This window comes from Cydia pomonella, chromosome 23 (genome assembly GCF_033807575.1).
Source record: "Cydia pomonella isolate Wapato2018A chromosome 23, ilCydPomo1, whole genome shotgun sequence".
Classification (NCBI taxonomy): Eukaryota; Metazoa; Arthropoda; class Insecta; order Lepidoptera; family Tortricidae; genus Cydia; species Cydia pomonella.
In genome coordinates, this window is record NC_084725.1 from 22,201 (window position 1) to 41,542 (window position 19,342).

General features: G+C 37.6%; 1 protein-coding gene across 1 annotated transcript; it reads left to right on the forward strand.

Annotated features, from left to right (window-relative positions):
- The first annotated feature begins 4,640 nt into the window (after positions 1 to 4,640).
- LOC133530763 (acyl-CoA Delta(11) desaturase-like) lies at positions 4,641 to 9,837 on the forward strand. The gene is made up of 4 exons (XM_061868825.1): positions 4,641 to 5,303; positions 6,968 to 7,130; positions 7,512 to 7,685; positions 8,042 to 9,837. The coding sequence occupies exons 1-4, from the start codon at positions 5,117 to 5,119 to the stop codon at positions 8,508 to 8,510; spliced, it is 993 nt and encodes a 330-aa protein (XP_061724809.1). The 5' UTR covers positions 4,641 to 5,116; the 3' UTR covers positions 8,511 to 9,837.
- The last annotated feature ends 9,505 nt before the right edge of the window (positions 9,838 to 19,342 follow it).

The window sequence follows — 19,342 nt, forward strand, 5'->3', positions numbered from 1 at the left end:
GTCCGAGGGAAGAGGTGTTATATATAGCACAGGAACTTTCCTTAAAACTAGACTTACAGTTTCCTTAATGAAAATATTTTAACATCATGCTTATTAAATTAAGTAGTTTCTACATAGTAAAACAGAGCTATTTGTGCGCGCAAAAACAAAAAACAAACAAAAGAAAAGAAAAATTATGAGAATAAAAACATAAGAGCATTATAACAACCTTATGGTATTGTTTACAACCTGAACTCTCAAGAATTTATTATCTATTAATAAAGAAATTATAAAAAGCAGTAACATCTAATACTGAGATTATTTCTTTAAAGCGCCAATCTAAACATTTGGGTTATTAATTATTACACTGCATAGATAGTGTTTTAAATCTATTAAGTTTCTCACAGAAAATATCAAGGCTTAGAAATTTTTCGTTGTACAACCTGCACGCCCTTCTAACAAAACTATTTCTTGCGTAAGCAGTCCGACTACGGGGGATGTAAAAGAGGGGTTTTTTCCTGCAAGCACGTTCACAACGTCGAGGGACTCTGAAGGAAAGTGAATGTAGTAAAAATTTTGGAAGTGTCTCTCGCGCAAACTATTCAGTTTAGAAAAAAATGATATTAGAAACCTAAATATCATTTTTGAACACCTATCCATATATACCCCACACGTATCGGTTTGATAAAAAAAGATTTTTTGAGTTTCAGTTTTAAGTATGGAGTACCCCCAAAATTTATTGTTTTTTTTTTGTGTAAAAATCTTAATGCGGTTCATAGAATACATCTACTTACCAAGTTTGAACAGTATAGCTCTTATAGTTTCGGAAAAAAGTGGCTGTGACATAATCGGACAGACAGACGGACATGACGAATCTATAAGGGTTCCGTTTTTTGCCATTTGGCTACGAAACCCTAAAAATGAGAGAAAATTACAAAATTCAAGGAGTTAGAACTTTTAAATAAATTAGAAAGTTATTAATGTAACTTTTTACGGCTCATCTTCGTAACCGATCTAAGGAACACGTGGTTGAAGACATCGAAAATCATATGAAACGTGCCTTGTAGAACAGTAACTACTAACGCCATCCAGCGGCAAGTAGTGCTACCTTTTAAAGGGCAAGTTACTTTATAATTATAGTTACCAGGTGGCCAATGCAAAGTAACATTTGTCATCAAAATAATATCTAAATTATGTCATTTTGTGTTCCCATTTGCCCGTGCCACTCGCTCGCGCTAATACAAGTCCGTACAAGTACAAACGAAATGAACGTGCGAATGACAACTAAATGACGTCATTTAGATATCGGTTTAATTTCAAGAGTGATGTCAGTGTTAGCAAGTCAAGTGACTGTTATATTTTCATGGCGAATCTACGGAACCTTATGACCTAATTCGAGTTCTGAACATGAGTTCGGCCACAAAGGTTTTGACTAAAAAATATAAGTAATACAAAGCTTTTAATATATATGTTACTGTAAAAGCCCGAAGTACGGTAAAACCTAGGATATACCGGTAAGACCTAGGTTTTACCGATGCCGATCATACGTACAGTTACAACTACATTTTATTAAACAATTTTTATAAACAGATTCATCATTCTTTTATATGGTCTGCCATAAGGAGCGCTTTCTACTAAACTTTGAAGCCAATTTTAATATAGAAATACTCAATGTACACTAGTGAAACCGAGCAACAAATACACGTCTATATATTTTACTATTTTGCATACAACAAAAAAACGATAATTTTGAAGCATTTTACAAAAACGTCAATATCTTCGTAACTATATAGAAACTGCCATAAGGACCCTTTTCTTATGGACGGTCACATATGGTTGATGTTGAGCCCTTGATTTACAATTGACAGTTTAGTTGGTCAGTTCACCTGGCCATCCAGCTTTTGTTTGGTACTTTGCAAATTCCGACTAACAGCGAGTAAGGGATAGTAAATATCAAGGGTCTGCCTGAAAGCCAGCGTTGTAGTAAATAGTTAAATACACTGCAACATTATGCTGAGGCAAGCTCCTATTTAACACTCATGAATATTTCTCCTTTAGATGTGCAACTGTTATTACACAGTCTGCTATTTCAAGTTCATGTGATCAGCTGACGTCTTTCCACCATGATACAACCGGCTGACGTTTTTTTATTCACAATAGCATCTAAACTATCATCTAGCAAAGTATCAAACAGGAGGCGATGACTAAATCTTTTTTTTACTTGTTTTGGTGGCTGCCATTCCTCAACCCACCAATGGAGCGGCAACTGACGTCCACGGGATTTCATCATATATAGCCGTTCATCACTATACAAGTTATCCCCCGGGAGGCGATTGGTCATGGAAATCTGTTCGTGGTTCGCGGTCTATTATAAAAGCGTGTAATTTAAGTTGAACCATGTAGTGAAGTGTTTATCAAAGTCACCCCAGGCATTAAAGTAACCCCATTTCACGGCCCAGGAAACAAATAGGATAATATAATACTAAGACTAAAAATATAATATCGTACTTTTTTTAGGAAGTGACAATGTGGGACCTTGAGCACTAAACTTTGAGATCCTTAAAAGGTGCTTAAAATGTGACATTATCTATGAAAAGGGACCTTTTTTGTCAGTGGCGCTTGCGCCATTATCAAGGATATGCAACGAAACGCTGCCATATTATAAACAACGCCCCGCCACGCAGTGCGGCGTAAGCGTCATCGACAATAAGGTCCCTTTTAATAGATAACAATAGAAAAGATAGGTGTAGATTTGTGACAACAAATAGCCACTTAAGCGTTGAGATCATAGTCATGTTCTTTAGACTATGTTGTATCAGTTTTTGTAAAAAAAACGATTTTCGATCAATTTTGCGACTTTCCACTAAACTGCCCGTAACTGGGCAACTAGAAGTTACCAAGTGGGACCTTATTTTTTTAAAAGCGTTTGGCTTATTTTTTATGAAAATCTAGATATTTAACTTTTACTCGTAAAAATTACAGATTGCATTGGGCAAGAAAAAATCTGTAAAAGTCTAAGGGTTCTCACAAATGATTCAACAAATTTTCAACTTGCCTCAAGACCTACTTTTTTTTAATACTACGTCGGTGACAAACAAGCATACGTCCCACCTGATGGTAAGCAGTCTCCATAGCCTATGTACGCCTATAACTCCAGAGGAGTTACATGCGCGTTGCCGAACCTAACACTGTGCACCCTCTTTGAGCTCAGGCAACCTTACTCACCGGCAGGAACACAACACTATGAGTGTTATTTGGCTGCGGTTTTCTGTAAGGTGGAGGTACTTCCCCAGTTGGGCTCTGCTCTAGATCTGGAATGACATCCGCTGTGCTGTGCCCTACCACACAAAGCGAGATGACATTCACAATGCCCATACCTCTCTTTTGAACATAGTTTAAGGACGTACCAATAACCTACTCCAAAATGTCTACCGGCTCTCCGTGTATGAGCCATGTTGGCAGCCTTGGTGCACTTGGACTTGGCTATTTGCGGCGGCGCTGGCGCGTGGCGACCGGCACGCCTTGCACAAGAACAAAAGGCTCGTGCACTTGAATAGCAAACAGTTTAAGCGATTAGCTATTTTATTACTCCATTACCTATATAATGGGACTCACTGCATTACAGTCGTGGTGGCAAACAAGCAGATGAGCCTCTGCGGGCACCCTAATCTTTTGGAAACATTGTGGCTTCAAGGGTATTTTGAGCTTAACACTGAGAAAAGTGGAGGCCCCGCGCGAAATCCCCTTATCATACAAACGTAGTCCATTTCCTCCGGATTATTTACATTATTGAAAATATTTTGACACAGTTTGTTGTATATCAACCACATCTATGCCTCTACGTTCATTTTTTTCGATTTTTCAATTATTATAAGAGTTAAGAGCATTTAAAAAATACTGTATGAAATCTGTTTTTCGCTCCTAATTCTTACAATATCAAAAAAACGAAAAAAGTCAATTGTAGCAACTTAACTATGATTAATATACATCACATTATACAAAAATATTTTCCATTATGTCAATATCCGGAGAGGAAAATGGGGACTACGTTTGTATGGAAACACGGCCGTGCCTTTCCTCTTAAATGAAGATTACTTTTGACACCTTTTAAAAATAATAGTTATTTGTTTTACAAGGGGGCAAAGTTGTTTTTTAACCGCTCGTGCTAATATTGATACCCGAGCAAGCGAAAGATTCCGAAATTGAACCAAGAGCGTCGCTCTCGCTAGTGATTTGAAAAGTGGAATCTTGAGCGTAGAGAGAGTTTCAAGCCACGATGGTTAAACAATTTTTTCCACCGAGTGAAAAACACCATTTTTCACCACACCAACGCGAGGAAAATACTTAGTGTAATAGTATATTGTAAACCAATGGATGTAATGAACGTAATAGTCAGAGCACCAATAGTCCGAGGCTGAAATGATGCCTATCACCCGAGTTAAACACTCTACTTTTCATTTCGAATACGAGGAATGTAAAACGCATGTGTTAAAAATACATGACGAAGTAAGATAAGATAAAATAAGATAGTTTATTATTCAAGTAGGCATATTACAATACAATTCGTTCATGAACGTCAAATAAAGCTCAGTAAAAGTATCGATATTCATGGAATGGGGAGTTAAATATCAGAGTGGAAATAGTATAACGAATCCATTTTTCGAGCAAGTGTCATATTTGTGTTTTAACTTTCCATAGCGAAAACATAAAAAAACATTACCTCATACTCATAGTGTATGAGTATGTGAACAACATAATATCGCTTCTCTTTGTTTATTATAGGTAAGTAGTAACTGTACACGGTAAATGCTTTAATAACGGTGTAAGTTTTAATTGTGCGTTATCACCCAACATCAACAATAGCACTTCTTCCGTGAGCGAACAAACACAATACTCACTTTTCATAGTTGTACAGAGCTGTGGGCAGTTGCCTGACATTATTCCTTTTGGTTCAGCTACAGTTAGATCAAGTGTTGCTCCCAACAAGAAGACCCAAGTTCAATTAGACTATCCCCAAATTTTAGATGCCTTAAATTAGCAACAATTAGTTGACATATAAAAATAGTGCAACCTCAAAAGTATTCAGTATTCTAAAAATATGCAAAGAAAGTGTACACGTTGCTGACGAGCATGCCAAATGGCTACTTACGAGAAAGAAATGGATGCCTCCCTAGCAGACGCCTCGGTTCTGGCGCCGCAGGCCGCCTCTCGACGGCACTCTCTGGTGTATCCCGCTGTAGCCACAATGCTGTTCTGGCATTTAAGCGGAATCTACGGACTCTATCTGTGTGTCTTTTATGCTAAATGGGCTACGATTTTCTTTAGTAAGTATTAGCTTAGCCCGAATGCCGTGAATACGAGAGTACAGTAAATGTATTTGGTAGAGCTAGTTCGATGTTCTATTAGAAGTGACTCGTACATACCTAACGAAAGTGATTTAGCACCGTATACATCTTTCAAGCACATACTGTGAACGTTCGCTGGGAGTGCTTATACAAAATAAAAACCGGCCAAGTGCGAGTTCGTTTTACTCGCGCACCGAGGGTTTCGTACAAACTTTGAATTATCTCGTATAAAGGCGAAAGAATTTTGATCAGAAGTACTTATACTAAGCATAATTGTGTACACAGCGCCTATCTATCGGCAAATTGTCTAACTAATTTGCGTGATGTAATGCACATATGTTGGTTTTTCGAGGATAGTTCTCTATCATGTGAACCGATTTTAAAAATTGTTGTTTTATTTGAAAAAAGGTGTATTTAATGTAATCTCATAGAAATATCAAGTGTAATAAACACACGTAAAGTTGGTTAAATTGTAAACTGAATTTAAACAAAATTTACCAAGATAGAGGTCAGATAATATTTTTCCTGTAAAATTTATAGCAATTGTAAATATTATGTAAAAATTTCGTAATTGTTAAATTAAATTTCGTAATTCGGGGGGGAAGAGGGGGTTTGGTATTTTTTTTACATTTTCTTCCATAAATCAATCTTTGTTCACTACGCAAAATAAAGAAAATAATGTTTTGGAATGTACCATTGGAGCTCTTTTAAATGATACCACTCTTGACCTAGTCACTAGAATTCTAAAATTTGTCCCCTCTTCACACATTGGGCATTTTCCATAGTTACCCAAAAAGGAAATAAAATAATAATACTTTCAATACCCGTACCCGTATCTGGGCCAATTAGTCTCCTTCAGCCATAGACAGGACAAAGAAGTCGAAAGACGGATCCAAAAAGCGTGGAGAAGCTATTGGTCTATGAAGGAGCTGATGAAGGGCCACCTTCCTCTGACCTTAAAACGGAAACTCGTCGACATGTGCATTCTGCCTGTCCTAACCTACGGTGCTCAGACGTGGTCACTCACCGAGGCGTAAAAGACTAAATTGAAGGTTTGCCAAAGAGCTATGGAGCGCAGCATACTAGGAGTAAAACTGATTGACCGAATCCGTAACTCTACGCTGCGCTCGAAAACACACATTACTGATGTTGGAGCTAAGACCGCCAAGCTGAAATGGGACTGGGCCGGCCATGTCTGCCGCATGCACCCACAGAGGGGGGCCAAAATAACCACGGTATGGGTGCCGCAAGACGGGCGAGGATCTCGGGTAGGCCCAGACGGAGATGGCGGGACGACCTGGGCGCATATCTCAACGGCTGGCCGGAGATTGCTCAAAACCGAGACGAGTGGAAATCGAGGGGGAGGCCTTTGCCCAGTGGGACACCGTATAGGCTTATAATGAATAATAATATGCATAAATACTTTCAATGTGTCTGGGTTAGCGTTGTTCACAACTATTCCAAATTTCAATTCGATAGGTAGCTTAAGTGGTTCTTGACATATTTGGCGATGTGATAGACGGACGGACGAACGGACGGAGTCGCACCATAAGGGTACCTTTTTGGTACTGAACCCTAAAAAGGTTTAAGATATGACCAGTTGGCGCAATTAGTATACATGTACAATTTTACGACATTTCCAGATGTCATACTCTATATGTGCGCGATGCTGGGCATCACGGCGGGCGCGCACCGGCTGTGGGCGCATCGTTCGTACAAGGCGACTCTGCCGTTGCAAGTGTTGCTCATGCTCTTCCAGAGCCTCGCCTACCAGCACTCGGCACTTCGCTTCGCTCGGGACCACAGGTACACCCTCCTACGAGGCGACCCTGCCGCTGCAGGTCTACTGATTATGTCCTAGAGTCTCGCCTACCAGCACTCGGCACTCCGCTTAGCTCGGGACCACACGTAAAGTCGAGTTCACAAACATGTTTAAGTAAATGAGAAATATTAACCAATTGCAGTAAGCCCTTCAGTACTGATGAGTCACTTTTTTTTAGTACGAAAGAAAAAGTGCTCGAGACCTCCAGTGGCTAACAGATCTGGGACGTTGAACGCAGCGTCGTCAGTTGCCTAGTAGTTGCGGGGTGTGCCGCGAACGCAGAAGACTCTGTTTCGATCCCAACCAGGCACTCACTTTTTCTTTCGTATATGGCGTCTATTTTAGTTTACATTGTATTTTCCTAGGGCCCACCATAAGTTCAGCGACACGGATGCGGACCCGTACAACCCGGCGCGCGGGTTCTTCTTCGCGCACATCGGCTGGCTACTGGTGCGCAAACACCCGCAAGCCATTACCAAAGGGAAGGGGATAGATGTGGACGATCTGTACCAGAACCCCGTGCTGCTCTACCAGAACAAGTAAGTCGGCGAGGAAGCTGCAAGCTATCTACAAGGGAAGAGGGTTAACGGAGGGGTGCATGGAAGAACTCCGTGTTGCACGTTCAAAAAGAATAAGTATGGGGATCACCATGATATCTTGCCATCTTCATCCGATATCAGAGCACCGCACCATCCAATAAGCAGTGTTAGCTATTTCAGACGTTTTTGGCTCTATGCTTCATAAATTCACAGTAACTACTCGTAAAGGGTAGGTAACCATTGTATTTGATGACCTCACTTCTGCCAGAAACTAAACTTATTGGCCTTTAGAATCGATAAGCAGAAATGTTTCGGCTTGCCTGAAGGTTACATTGAGACGAATCTTCTTGTTCCAGGTACAGCTTCTACCTCACCACCTCACTCGCATTCGTGTTACCTGCGCTCATACCAACTTACTTCTGGCAGGAGACTCTGAACACGGCGCATCACGTGTCTGTGCTCCGCGTACTCGCCGTCTGGCACGCCTTCTTCACCACCAACAGCGCCGCCCACGAGCATGGCTACAGGCCTTATGATAAGCGCATCATGCCTACACAAAACCTACCTGTAAGCTTCATCACACTTGGCGAGGGATTCCATAACTTCCACCATGTGTTCCCCTTCGATTACCGAGCGGCCGAACTTGAGAATAATTGTTTAAATCTTACAACGAGATTTATCGATATGTTCGCGTGGATTGGATGGGCATATGACTTGAAGCATGCGTCTCCTGATATCATATCGAAGAGAGCCAACAGGACTGGAGATGGGACGGACCTGTGGGGGCGAGTCAGGGAGGGTTTTGTTGGTGACTCTTCTAACTAATTTCGAAGATAGAGGATTAGAAGATGTGAGCATGATACTCAAAGAGTCAAGAGGACTATACTGTGCTTTATTGCGTTGAGGAATCATAATACATTCGCGAACGGAAAAGCCGAGGAAACAAGGAGCTTGACTCAAGCACGATTGTATTCACTTCATTATGTATGTAAATTATAGCACATTGTGTATTGATGCGCAGTGTAGGGTTCCGTAGTTACCATTTTGTCAAAATAGGCTAAACGGGGGCCATTAGTAAGTATTATGTACATTGCAAGCGAGCAGAGAGTATACCTTCGCTGCGCTTTGTACGTCTTTTTGTTAAGAAGAGGAAACTGTTTGCACTAACTCAAAAGGGGCTGCACCGATCATATTCGCTATAGTTTTCATTGAAAGAATTTATAAAGTTTTTGTTACTTATTCTGTGATCTTACTCAATCAATATATCTGTGATTTTAGTATGGTTTATGGTTGCCAACAAATAACCCGACCAAATTACGTAGGTTGTTTTTGGTATCTTGTCAGGGATGTGTCAAACGTGTTTTTAATTTTGTCACATTGCGTATGTTCTGTCCCTCACGCACATCTATAGGATATAGCACATCTACCATCTATGTATGTATAGCAATGTACGTTGTATTAAAGAGATGGCGCTACCAACAAAATTGCATTATCTTTGGTAGAGTCAGACCAAGCTAAGATAGCAGCTAGCCCAGCCCAAAGAGCATATAATCACTATGGCCCAGCCTGTGCAAGTGTCAAGTAAACGTCATAATTTCATAGAAATTTGACGTTTAAAATAACACTTGCACCGTCTGGGCTATCAAAATCGCTGCCAACTTATCTTCGTCCGACTCTAGGTAATATTTAAAGTTTCAAAGAGCTAATGATCTTAGAAGATATGTAAAAGTATGGTAAGCACATATCATGTGGTAATGAAGTGAAAAATTGGAGTATTATTTATTTTTCATCAGTTTCATCACACTTACTCGAAAAAGATCGAGATTTCACTTCAAAAATCAAATCATAGACAGCGCACTTCACTCCGTCAATAACGCCTAGGTTCTCAGCTACTCTGGAGAGGTATGGAAGTATTATTTATAGCTGACAGCTGGACACTTTAGCAACAGTTCTGCCTATGGAGATTGTATTCCTTACCCTCCACCTTCCATAGTTTGAAATGTTACCGAATTTATGATTTTTTTCTTCGTCTTTTCATTCTTGTTTTTGTCCCCAAAAATGTGACGGAGTGTAGCTTTTTGTATGAAATAATAATAATAAATTCTTTATTTTTGTAACGTACACGGTAAATATAAGCTAAGGGATTTTTTTATTTTATTTTATTTTATTTATTCATTTTAATTAACACAGTATAACAGTTAAAACTAAAGCACTGTGAAATTACATATTGAACCTAGACAATCTAGACATGTATAATTGGAAAGAGTTGACATGAAACATCAAAATACTAATTAGAATACAGGTGACACTTATAACACAGAGGAGGGACGAATATCCATCATCTCGCTGAACCTCAGACATTCATCACGCACTGACATCCATCTACTTGCAAACACATCACATTCAGGCGCTGATGCGAGGAGTGAATTCAAGCTGCGTAAAGCTCGAACAAAAGGAGCGTTCCTGCGCGACACAGTTCGGGAACCCGGCACAGATAAAAGACAGCGATTACGAGGCCGAAACTCAAATCTAGAAGGTGTTGGGACAAACAGACGCACTACTTGTGTTGTTAACTCGACACAGTCAGAGTCACCGCGTAAGATATTACAGATTGTAGTGAGAAGTGCTGAGCTGCGTCTTACCTCTAGGGAGTTAAATCCCATCATTCCCAACAAAAACTTGGTAGGATAAAGGAATGGGTAATACCCGTACATTTTTTTGTATAGGAAGCGCAAGAACACTTTCTGTACTTTTTCCAGTTGTAAGACATATGTTGTCTCGTAGGGACACCAAACGACAGAGGCCGTCTCATTGAGGATGCCTTCCTGTAAGCAAAACCAGCTTGTGTTGGGAGCCTGCTCTTCTCTCTCTTATAAAGCTATATAATTCTAGTTATAATAATGCTATTAACATAATATAAAATGAAATTTATTTTTGATTTTTTCTGAAAGACATGCAATAGCACTCGATTTTTATTTGTCATGTGAAACAATTTCAAAAATTTTACTTTTATTTGAAAAAAAAAAAAACCGGTCAAGTGCGAGTTTGTTTATCTCGCGCACCGAGGGTTCCGTACAAACATTCAATTTTCTCATGTAACTATAATCACGAAAGACTTGATCAGAAGTATACTAACAATATTTGTGTACAGCGCCATCTATGGGTAAATTGGCTAAATAATTTGCGCAACCTGTATGTATGTTGGTTTTTCAGGGATAATTCTTCATGTATACCGATTTCAACAATTATTGTTTTATTTGAAAGAAGGAGTCTTTAGTGTAATCTCATAGACATTTCAAGTATACGAGTATATAAACACCTGCAAACGGGATTAAAATGCAAATAAAATTATAAAATGATTTTGAAAAATGAAAATGATTTATTTCATAAATGTTGGGTACACATATGACAAACAAGGTTGGGTCTTCCTAGTAGGTAAGAAATACCTGTGTCAGGAACTTAAAAACTAGAAGTACTTATTACTCATTACGACGACAGAGCAGTTGTAGTAATAATAGCTTTTTTGCTGATAAAAAAACAGTTATCGAGATAGGGACCGTGCGCGTTGGAGGGTCTGCCATCTTGTGGCCTGAATAGGAACCATAAACATGCACATGTACACGTCACGTGTTTTCTTGTGCATAGTAGGTTCTGCCATCTTGTGGGTTACATCGGAACAATAAACATCACATTTACGCCTCGCGCCAAAAATCTGACGGCTCCTGTGCTGCCTCCTGTAGTTCATGCACACTCCCTATAGAGGTCTGCTTTTATTTTCCTTGTAATATTTATGATAATATTATTATTATCTCAAAATTTCATTATGGTAAACTTCGGAGATAAGGGGGGGGGGGGGGGGGTATTTTTTTCACATTTTCCTTCATAAGCAATTTTTTTTGTTCTCTATATGAACAATTTTTTTTTTTGTAATGTTCAATTTTTCAAATGATACCCCACTTGACCTAGTAACTAGACTGAAATTTAGTCCCCTCTTTATATTGGGCATTTTTCATAATTAAAAAAAAATAAAGTAAATGAATTACAGTTCCAATGTGTCTGGGTCAGCGTTGCCCACGTCGCGCGCCGCTGCTGCAGCCGCCTGCGTGCTCATAACACTAATGTACTACATTATAAAATAGTTATGAACATGAATAAACTAAAATAGCCTTTATTTGCGACCCCTTCTTTCTGTGTTGCATGCTAAACATTCCCAAGGTATAACATATAAACTGTATTCAAATATAAAAAAGCGGCCAAGTGCGAGTCGGACTCGCGCATGAAGGGTTCCGTACCATTTGAGACGTATTAAAAAAAATGTACTTGCTAGATCTTGTTCAACATTTTACCACTTTGGACACACATTTTACCACTTTGGAAGTGTCTCTCGCGCAAACTATTTAGTTTGGAAAAAAATGATATTAGGAACCTAAATATCATTTTTGAAGACCTATCCATAGATACCCCACACGTATGGGTTTGATGAAAAAAAATTTTATTTTATTTTATGACGTATTAAAAAAAAAACTACTCAATTCAATTCAATTCAATTCAAATATACTTTATTCATGTAGGCCTAGCAACAAGCACTTATGAATAGTAAGACAGTATTACATATAATTATCTTAATCTAATTATCAGAGCAATTTATTGATGTTGTAAATATTATTCCATATATAATACTAATGAATATAATTCATAGATCAAATTTAATACTAAAACTTTCACAAAATACAGTCATACAAAAAAAATGTATAAAAAATACTAGTCTAGATTGTTTCTAGAATAAATTCTAAATGTCAAACAAATATAATAAAAACAACAAAGGAAATACATGCATTGGAATATCCATTTCATCATCATTATTCAAATATAATAAATAATTAATCATTTCGAATCACAATTAATCCCACGTTGTTTTATCATTCATGTAGTCTTGTGTGGTATAATAAGCTTTAGAAATAAGTTTACGCTTTACATGATTCTTAAATTTATTAATTTATTAATTTCTGTAACTCAGTAATATGGTTTGGAAGTTTATTATAAAATCTCACACAATTACCCATGAATGATTTTTTAATTTTATGGAGCCGAGTGAAGGGCACGGCGAGCTTATGTTTATTTCTAGTATTAATATTATGAATGTCACAATTTTTCTTAAAATCGGCAATATTTTTATGCACATACAGAATATTCTCATAAATGTATTGACAGTGCACTGTCATGATGTCAATTTCCTTAAATTTATCTCTCAGTGAGTCTCTATGGTTCATTTTATATATTGCTCGAATAGCCCTCTTCTGCAGAACAAAAATGGTATTTATCTCTGAAGCACCACCCCACAGTAAAATACCATATGACATAATGCTATGGAAGTAACTAAAATATACTAATCGAGCTGTTTTGACATCAGTTAACTGACGGATTTTGCTTACTGCAAAAGCTGCAGAACTCAGTCTATTCGAAAGAGTAGCAATATGGGGACCCCACTGGAGTTTAGAATCTAAAGTTATACCAAGAAAAACTGTACTATCAACTAATACCAATTCCTCATCCTTCACAATGACACTTGTTTGTACATGCCTTACATTACTAGTGACAAACTTAATACATTTAGTCTTATTCTCATTTAACAATAAATTATTAACATTGAACCAATTTACTACTTTAGAAATAGCATCGTTTACATCATTGTAAGCTTGTTGCTGTCGTTTGACTTTGAAAATAAGTGAAGTGTCGTCTGCAAACAATACTATATCATGGTGGGTCTTTACAAGGAATGGCAAGTCATTTATGTAGATAAGGAACAGGAAAGGTCCCAATATTGACCCCTGTGGTACACCCATAGAGACCAATGACCCCGGTGATCGCTGTCCATTCACATCGACCCTTTGTATTCTACCATTTAAGTAGGACTTAAGTAAATCCAGTGCCGCTCCTCTAACTCCATAATAGTGTAGTTTCCTGATTAATGTTTCATGACAAACGCAGTCGAAGGCCTTAGACAAATCACAGAAGATACCTATAGCATCTCGTGACTCCTCCCAGGCATCGAAGATATGCTTAATTAGCTCAACACCAGCATCGGTTGTCGAGCGACCCCGAGTAAAACCAAACTGCTTATTATGCATTAAATTATTGACGTTAAAATGTCGTACTAATTGAGAAAGAATTAATTTTTCAAAAATCTTACTGAACGTTGGTAGCACAGATATCGGTCTAAAGTTAGTGGGGTCAGAGTTGCTACCCGATTTAAATAAAGGAGTTATTTTACTATGTTTCATTAAATCAGGAAACTCGCCGCAATCAACACTGTTGTTAAATATAATTACTAAGTCAGGCGCTATAATTTCTACTAAGGATTTGACAGCATGGACAGAGACTCCCCAGAGGTCATTCGTTTTTTTGACATTAACCGAATTAAACGCCTTTACTACATCGGAGGTACAAACACGTTCAAAATGAAAATCTCCACAACACTCTGGAGCGTTATCTTTTAATAGAGTAACAGCAGATGAGGGTGATGAATTTAAATCCTTAGTTGTGAAAACTGGTACGTCAGTGAAAAAATTTTCAAATTCTGTAGCTACTTCTAAATTGGAATCTATAATTTTGTTATCAATATTTAGTTTAAAATCATTCACTCTGTGTTTCGAGCGACCAGTCTCCACATTGATTACTTTCCAGGTTGCTTTAATAATGTTGGTACTATTTTTTATTCTTTGACTTAGATAATTTCGCTTAGCTATATGACAATCTATTTTAAACTTTTTCGAATATTGCTTGACATGTTCTTTAAATTCATCACTCGTGTTAAACCGCCGTTCCTCATACAAGGCATACAGTGCACGTCTTCGTTGATGTAAGTCCGCAGTAGCCCACTCACTAAAAACTGATGCACCACTAACTACGACCGATTTTGAAGTAAATATCGCATTATAATGATCCATAAAAGTGTGAAAGAATGAATTATACATACTATTTGGACCCATATCGGAAGACAAAAAGGGTAGCGCCTGAACTAGACTTTGCTTCATTCTTTCTACGCGGTCCGAGGTTACTGGTACAAAAGTTATTTGTTTTCTCAAAGTATTTTTCCTTAATGTCTCAAATACCATTAATTGACCTAAGTGGTCTGATTCTAAATTACTGATAACTTTTTTAGTAATAGGAACAATATCAGTGAAAATATTATCTATACAGGTTGCACTAGTAGCAGTCACTCTAGTAGGCTCCATAAACATGTGGTTGAGATTACCAGATTTGAATAGATTCAACAATCTACAAGACATTGTTGAATTTTCCAAAATATTTACATTAAAGTCGCCGCATATAAATAATTTCTTACTAGAAGATGATATTTTAAGTAGCACAGAATCCATTACACTTTCAAATATTTCAAAATTACTTAATGGCGGCCTATACACACAGACAACAATAAATTGCTCCAATTCTACTGCACTTAGTTCTATAGTCCGTTCAACAGACATGGATACAATATCCTTACGTTCCTTAAATTTTAACTGACTATTTAATATAATTAACGACCCACCATGTATGGAACTAATTCTGGTGAACGAACTTCCCACCTGATGATTATTAAATTGAGGCATTAATTCATTATTTGTTAACCAATGTTCAGTAATACATAAAATATCAACATAAAAATCGTTCATAAAAAGTTCAATCTGTAAATCTTTTCCTCTAATACATTGAATGTTTTGATGCACCAGGTGGATATACTTTCCATGTTTACAGTATTTTTCATTATATTTATTTAAAACTAAATTGCCAGAGACAGAATCTTTTGTCTTAACAGCTAGTTTAAATCATTGGTTATGACTGGAACCAATTCCAAGCTCACATTGGGCTGCTCAATAGGAGCAGAGTTGTCTGCCAAATTCTTGGCAGAAATGTCAAGTAAATAGGATAGCGATAAAGCTATTTGTCTCTTGTAATAATTTGAAAGGTAACACTTACCTTTAGTCAAAAACACCATAGGCATATGGTATTTACTAACAAATTTGTTAGTGTCAATTATGATAAACTTACTACTATATGTACAAAGATTATATAGAGATATATTCAACTTATGTCTAATGTTATTTTCTGCCTCTGACATTTGCTCACAATAGGGGAATGTGAAAATAATAATTTCATGCACTGCAAGTGAATTTAACTGTTCAAAGTATTTAAGTAAATTATTTTTGTTCACATTTCCCCTATTACCCATAAGAATTAGCAGTGTTGTCTTAGAATTAATATTACTGTCATTTAAAATTTGTTTTAAGATATTTTCAAAGCTACTGTGAGGCAGACAATTGCTGATTGTACTAAGTCCCTTTAGGTGATAGTTTAAAAATGAGCTCATATTGCTCCCAATTTCATCACAATACATAATAATATTAGGTTTAGGTGTGCTTTGTTGTGGAGTGTGGAAGGAGCTATTATCATTTATTTGCTGTTCTGGTAAACTGTCACACAGGCTTGGATCGAGTACACTGGTCAACAAATGTCCAGTCGCTTGCTTACATGCACATGACTGGGCATTGGTCAGCGACTCAAACCGCTCTGAATTGTGCTTAATCTGGGATATTAAATCATCCATGGCTAAAGAATATTCATTAATCACCTTTTTCGAACTCTCATTTATTGTTTCTAGGGATTGTATAGAATCCTCCAAACTCTGAACTTTTGATTTTAAAATCTGTGTGTCAGTTTCATACTGTAGTTTACTATGTTCTAATTGAACAGAATACAAGTCTAACTTATCCACTAAATTAACATTAATTTTACAAAATCTCAATTTCTTAAAAAACAATTTATTCATTTTTGATAATCTCTGGTTTTTTTTAATCATTCTATTTAATTTAATATATTTTTTGAGTTTGTTTCCGCTGCAATTTACTAGTCTTGGTGTGGTGGATTCATTGATTAAATCTATACTAACAACAGGGTTTTCAATTGGAGCGGCAACCAACTGTGAGTCGGGCCGGACCAGTTCCTCAAATAAGTTTTGAGTGTGTGCCGCTGCAGCAATATTTTGGGCCTCCTGTAGCTCGTAGATTTGCTCGTGGGCGTCGTGCAGTGCTCTCTCTAATGAGTTGATGTCTGTCAAGGCCTGTTCATATGCTGCACTACACTCAGTAAACTTGTCAACCGTCTCCTGGAGCCGGGCCCGCTCTGAATTTACATCATTGTAAACATTTTCTAAAGAACATAGTTCCTTCTTTAACTTCTCTATACTATTAAGTGATAATAATAGTTCCTTTTCACTATCCTCTCTTTCACTAAGCAATTGAGCACACAATTCCTTGGATTTTTTTAATTCCAGCAAGGTAATTTGGAGTTTGTCAGCCTCCTGCTGGCGAACCGCTGCAGCTGCTCTGCGAGTTAGCATTATAAATGTATTTTATAGTAGGATAGACCCAAAACAAACCAGGGAATTGCTTACTCAAGCTAAGCGATATTACGAGCGTACTTACATGAAATAGTGACGTTTCACTATGCCTACACTGTGTTCTGACTCTGTACAATGATTTACTACGCTGTAATACAAACAAAATTGGTAATAAATAGCGATAAAAACATAGAAAATATACCGAGACGAACACAAATTTAAATTTATAACCTACAACGGCTACAAATTTAAGATATTACAAGACACTTGTAAACGTCACTAAAGCACTTCACTTATTATGTATACATTAAAATTAACACTAAAACTATTTAATTCACACCAAAATGGCTTAATATTACATGAAATATAATTAAATATAGAATAATTAAAAGGGACCTAGCAAAATCAGCTGCTGATTCTTTGACAGCCAGGGTTGCCATCAACTCACTAGATCTCGTTCAAACCAATTTTCGGTGGAAGTTTGCATAGTAATGTATATCATATATTTTTTTTAGATTTTTCATTCTGTTTTTATAGAAGTTACAGGGGGGGGGGGGGGGGGGGGGGGGGGGGGGACACACATTTTTTCACTTTAGAAGTGTCTCTCGCGCAAACTATTCAGTTTAGAAAAAAATGATATTAGAAACCTAAAAAACTACTTACTAGATCTCGTTCAAACCAATTTTCGGTGGAAGTTTGCATGACAATGTATATCATATATTTTTTTTAGTTTTTTCATTCTGTTATTTTAGAAGTTACGGGGGGGGGGGGGACACACATTTTACCACTTTGGAAGTGTCTCTCGCGCAAACTATTCATTTTAGAAAAAAATGATATTAGAAACCTCAATATCATTTTTGAAGACCTATCCATAGATACCCCACATGTATGGGTTTGATGAAAAAAGATTTTTTGAGTTTTAGTTCTAAGTATGGGGAACCCCCAAAATTTATTGTTTTTTTTTTCTATTTTTGTGTGAACATCTTAATGCGGTTCATAGAATACATCCACTTACTAAGTTTGAACAGTATAGCTCTTATAGTTTCGGAAAAAAGTGGCTGTGACAGAATCGGACAGACAGACTGACATGACATGATAAATAATAATAATAATAAATAAATGACGAATCTATAAGGGTTCCGTTTTTTGCCATTTGGCTACGGAACCCTAAAAACATAGTTAATAAAATATTATTGTACGTGAGAATTCTTATTTTTCATTTTTTGTTTATTTTGGGATCCCCTTATGGGTATAGGGTATAGGCCTCCTCCAGTTTTTGCCATGCATCTCGATCTTGGGCTAGATAATGCCACCCCATGCCGGCAGTTTTCTCTATGTCATCAACTCGAGCGCTCGAGCGGGCGCCCCGAGTGTCCGTCACCATTCCGTGACTCTTCGCCCATCTTGAGCTATCGTAACGTGCAATGTGTCCCGCTTGAGTTATGAACATAGGTTTAGTATATTAACCATCGATAGCTTAAGTAGCTCTCGAGATATTTAGCAATGTGACAGACGGACGGACGGACAGAGTCGCACCATAACGATTCATTTTGTACCTTTTTGAACCCTAAAAATCGTGCGTCCGTGTCAGCTGAATTTGATGGCGCTCTACGGCGTCATAATTGTTTTATGGTATCTGAAACCTTAGCTGAAGACCGTGATGGATGGATCGAGCGTGTTGTGGAGGCGAGAAGGCAATGCGACCAAGCCTGGTTTATTAAGTTAGATAGCAGAAGGTGTCGCAAAAAGCAAACGGGACTGGAACCTCAGGTGGCATGAGATTTCTGCCAAAAATGTGGGAGGTCGAGCCGCTCACGCCTCGGCCTCCACAGTCCCCAAACCCGTTGTCTAAACAGCAATGCTTAAATCGTCTGCAATAGACGCAAAGGCCTGTTATGAATACTTTGTTAAGAGTGCGAAACAAACCCTTAGTACTTTATCTACCAGTTAAGCTTAAATACATAGAATACATGCATGACTCGAGAACAAATATACACTGATTAAGATGCGTAAAATCTAAGACAATTTCGTGCTACGATTTTGACAGGTAAACGAGATGGCGCTGTACAGCTCCATACATCTTGCGGTCACTCTGTGAAAAGTTGACGTTTGACAATTCATTGACCACAAAACATATAGCGCAGTACAGCGCCATCTGTTTGGATGTCAAAATAAGGAGCACGGATTTTTCTTAGACTTTACCTCTCTATTACAATAAATTCTCTTTGGTATAGGTCCACATTTGCAACTGAAAATAAGC

What these genes read in the sequence shown, in the direction of transcription:
- LOC133530763 (XM_061868825.1), top strand. Translation starts at nt 5,117, where the DNA reads ATGGCTACTTACGAGAAAGAAATGGATGCCTCCCTAGCAGACGCCTCG. An exon ending in ATGGGCTACGATTTTCTTTA is followed by an intron (nt 5,304 to 6,967) that starts GTAAGTATTAGC and finishes CGACATTTCCAG; the next exon opens with ATGTCATACTCTATATGTGC. An exon ending in CGCTTCGCTCGGGACCACAG is followed by an intron (nt 7,131 to 7,511) that starts GTACACCCTCCT and finishes GTATTTTCCTAG; the next exon opens with GGCCCACCATAAGTTCAGCG.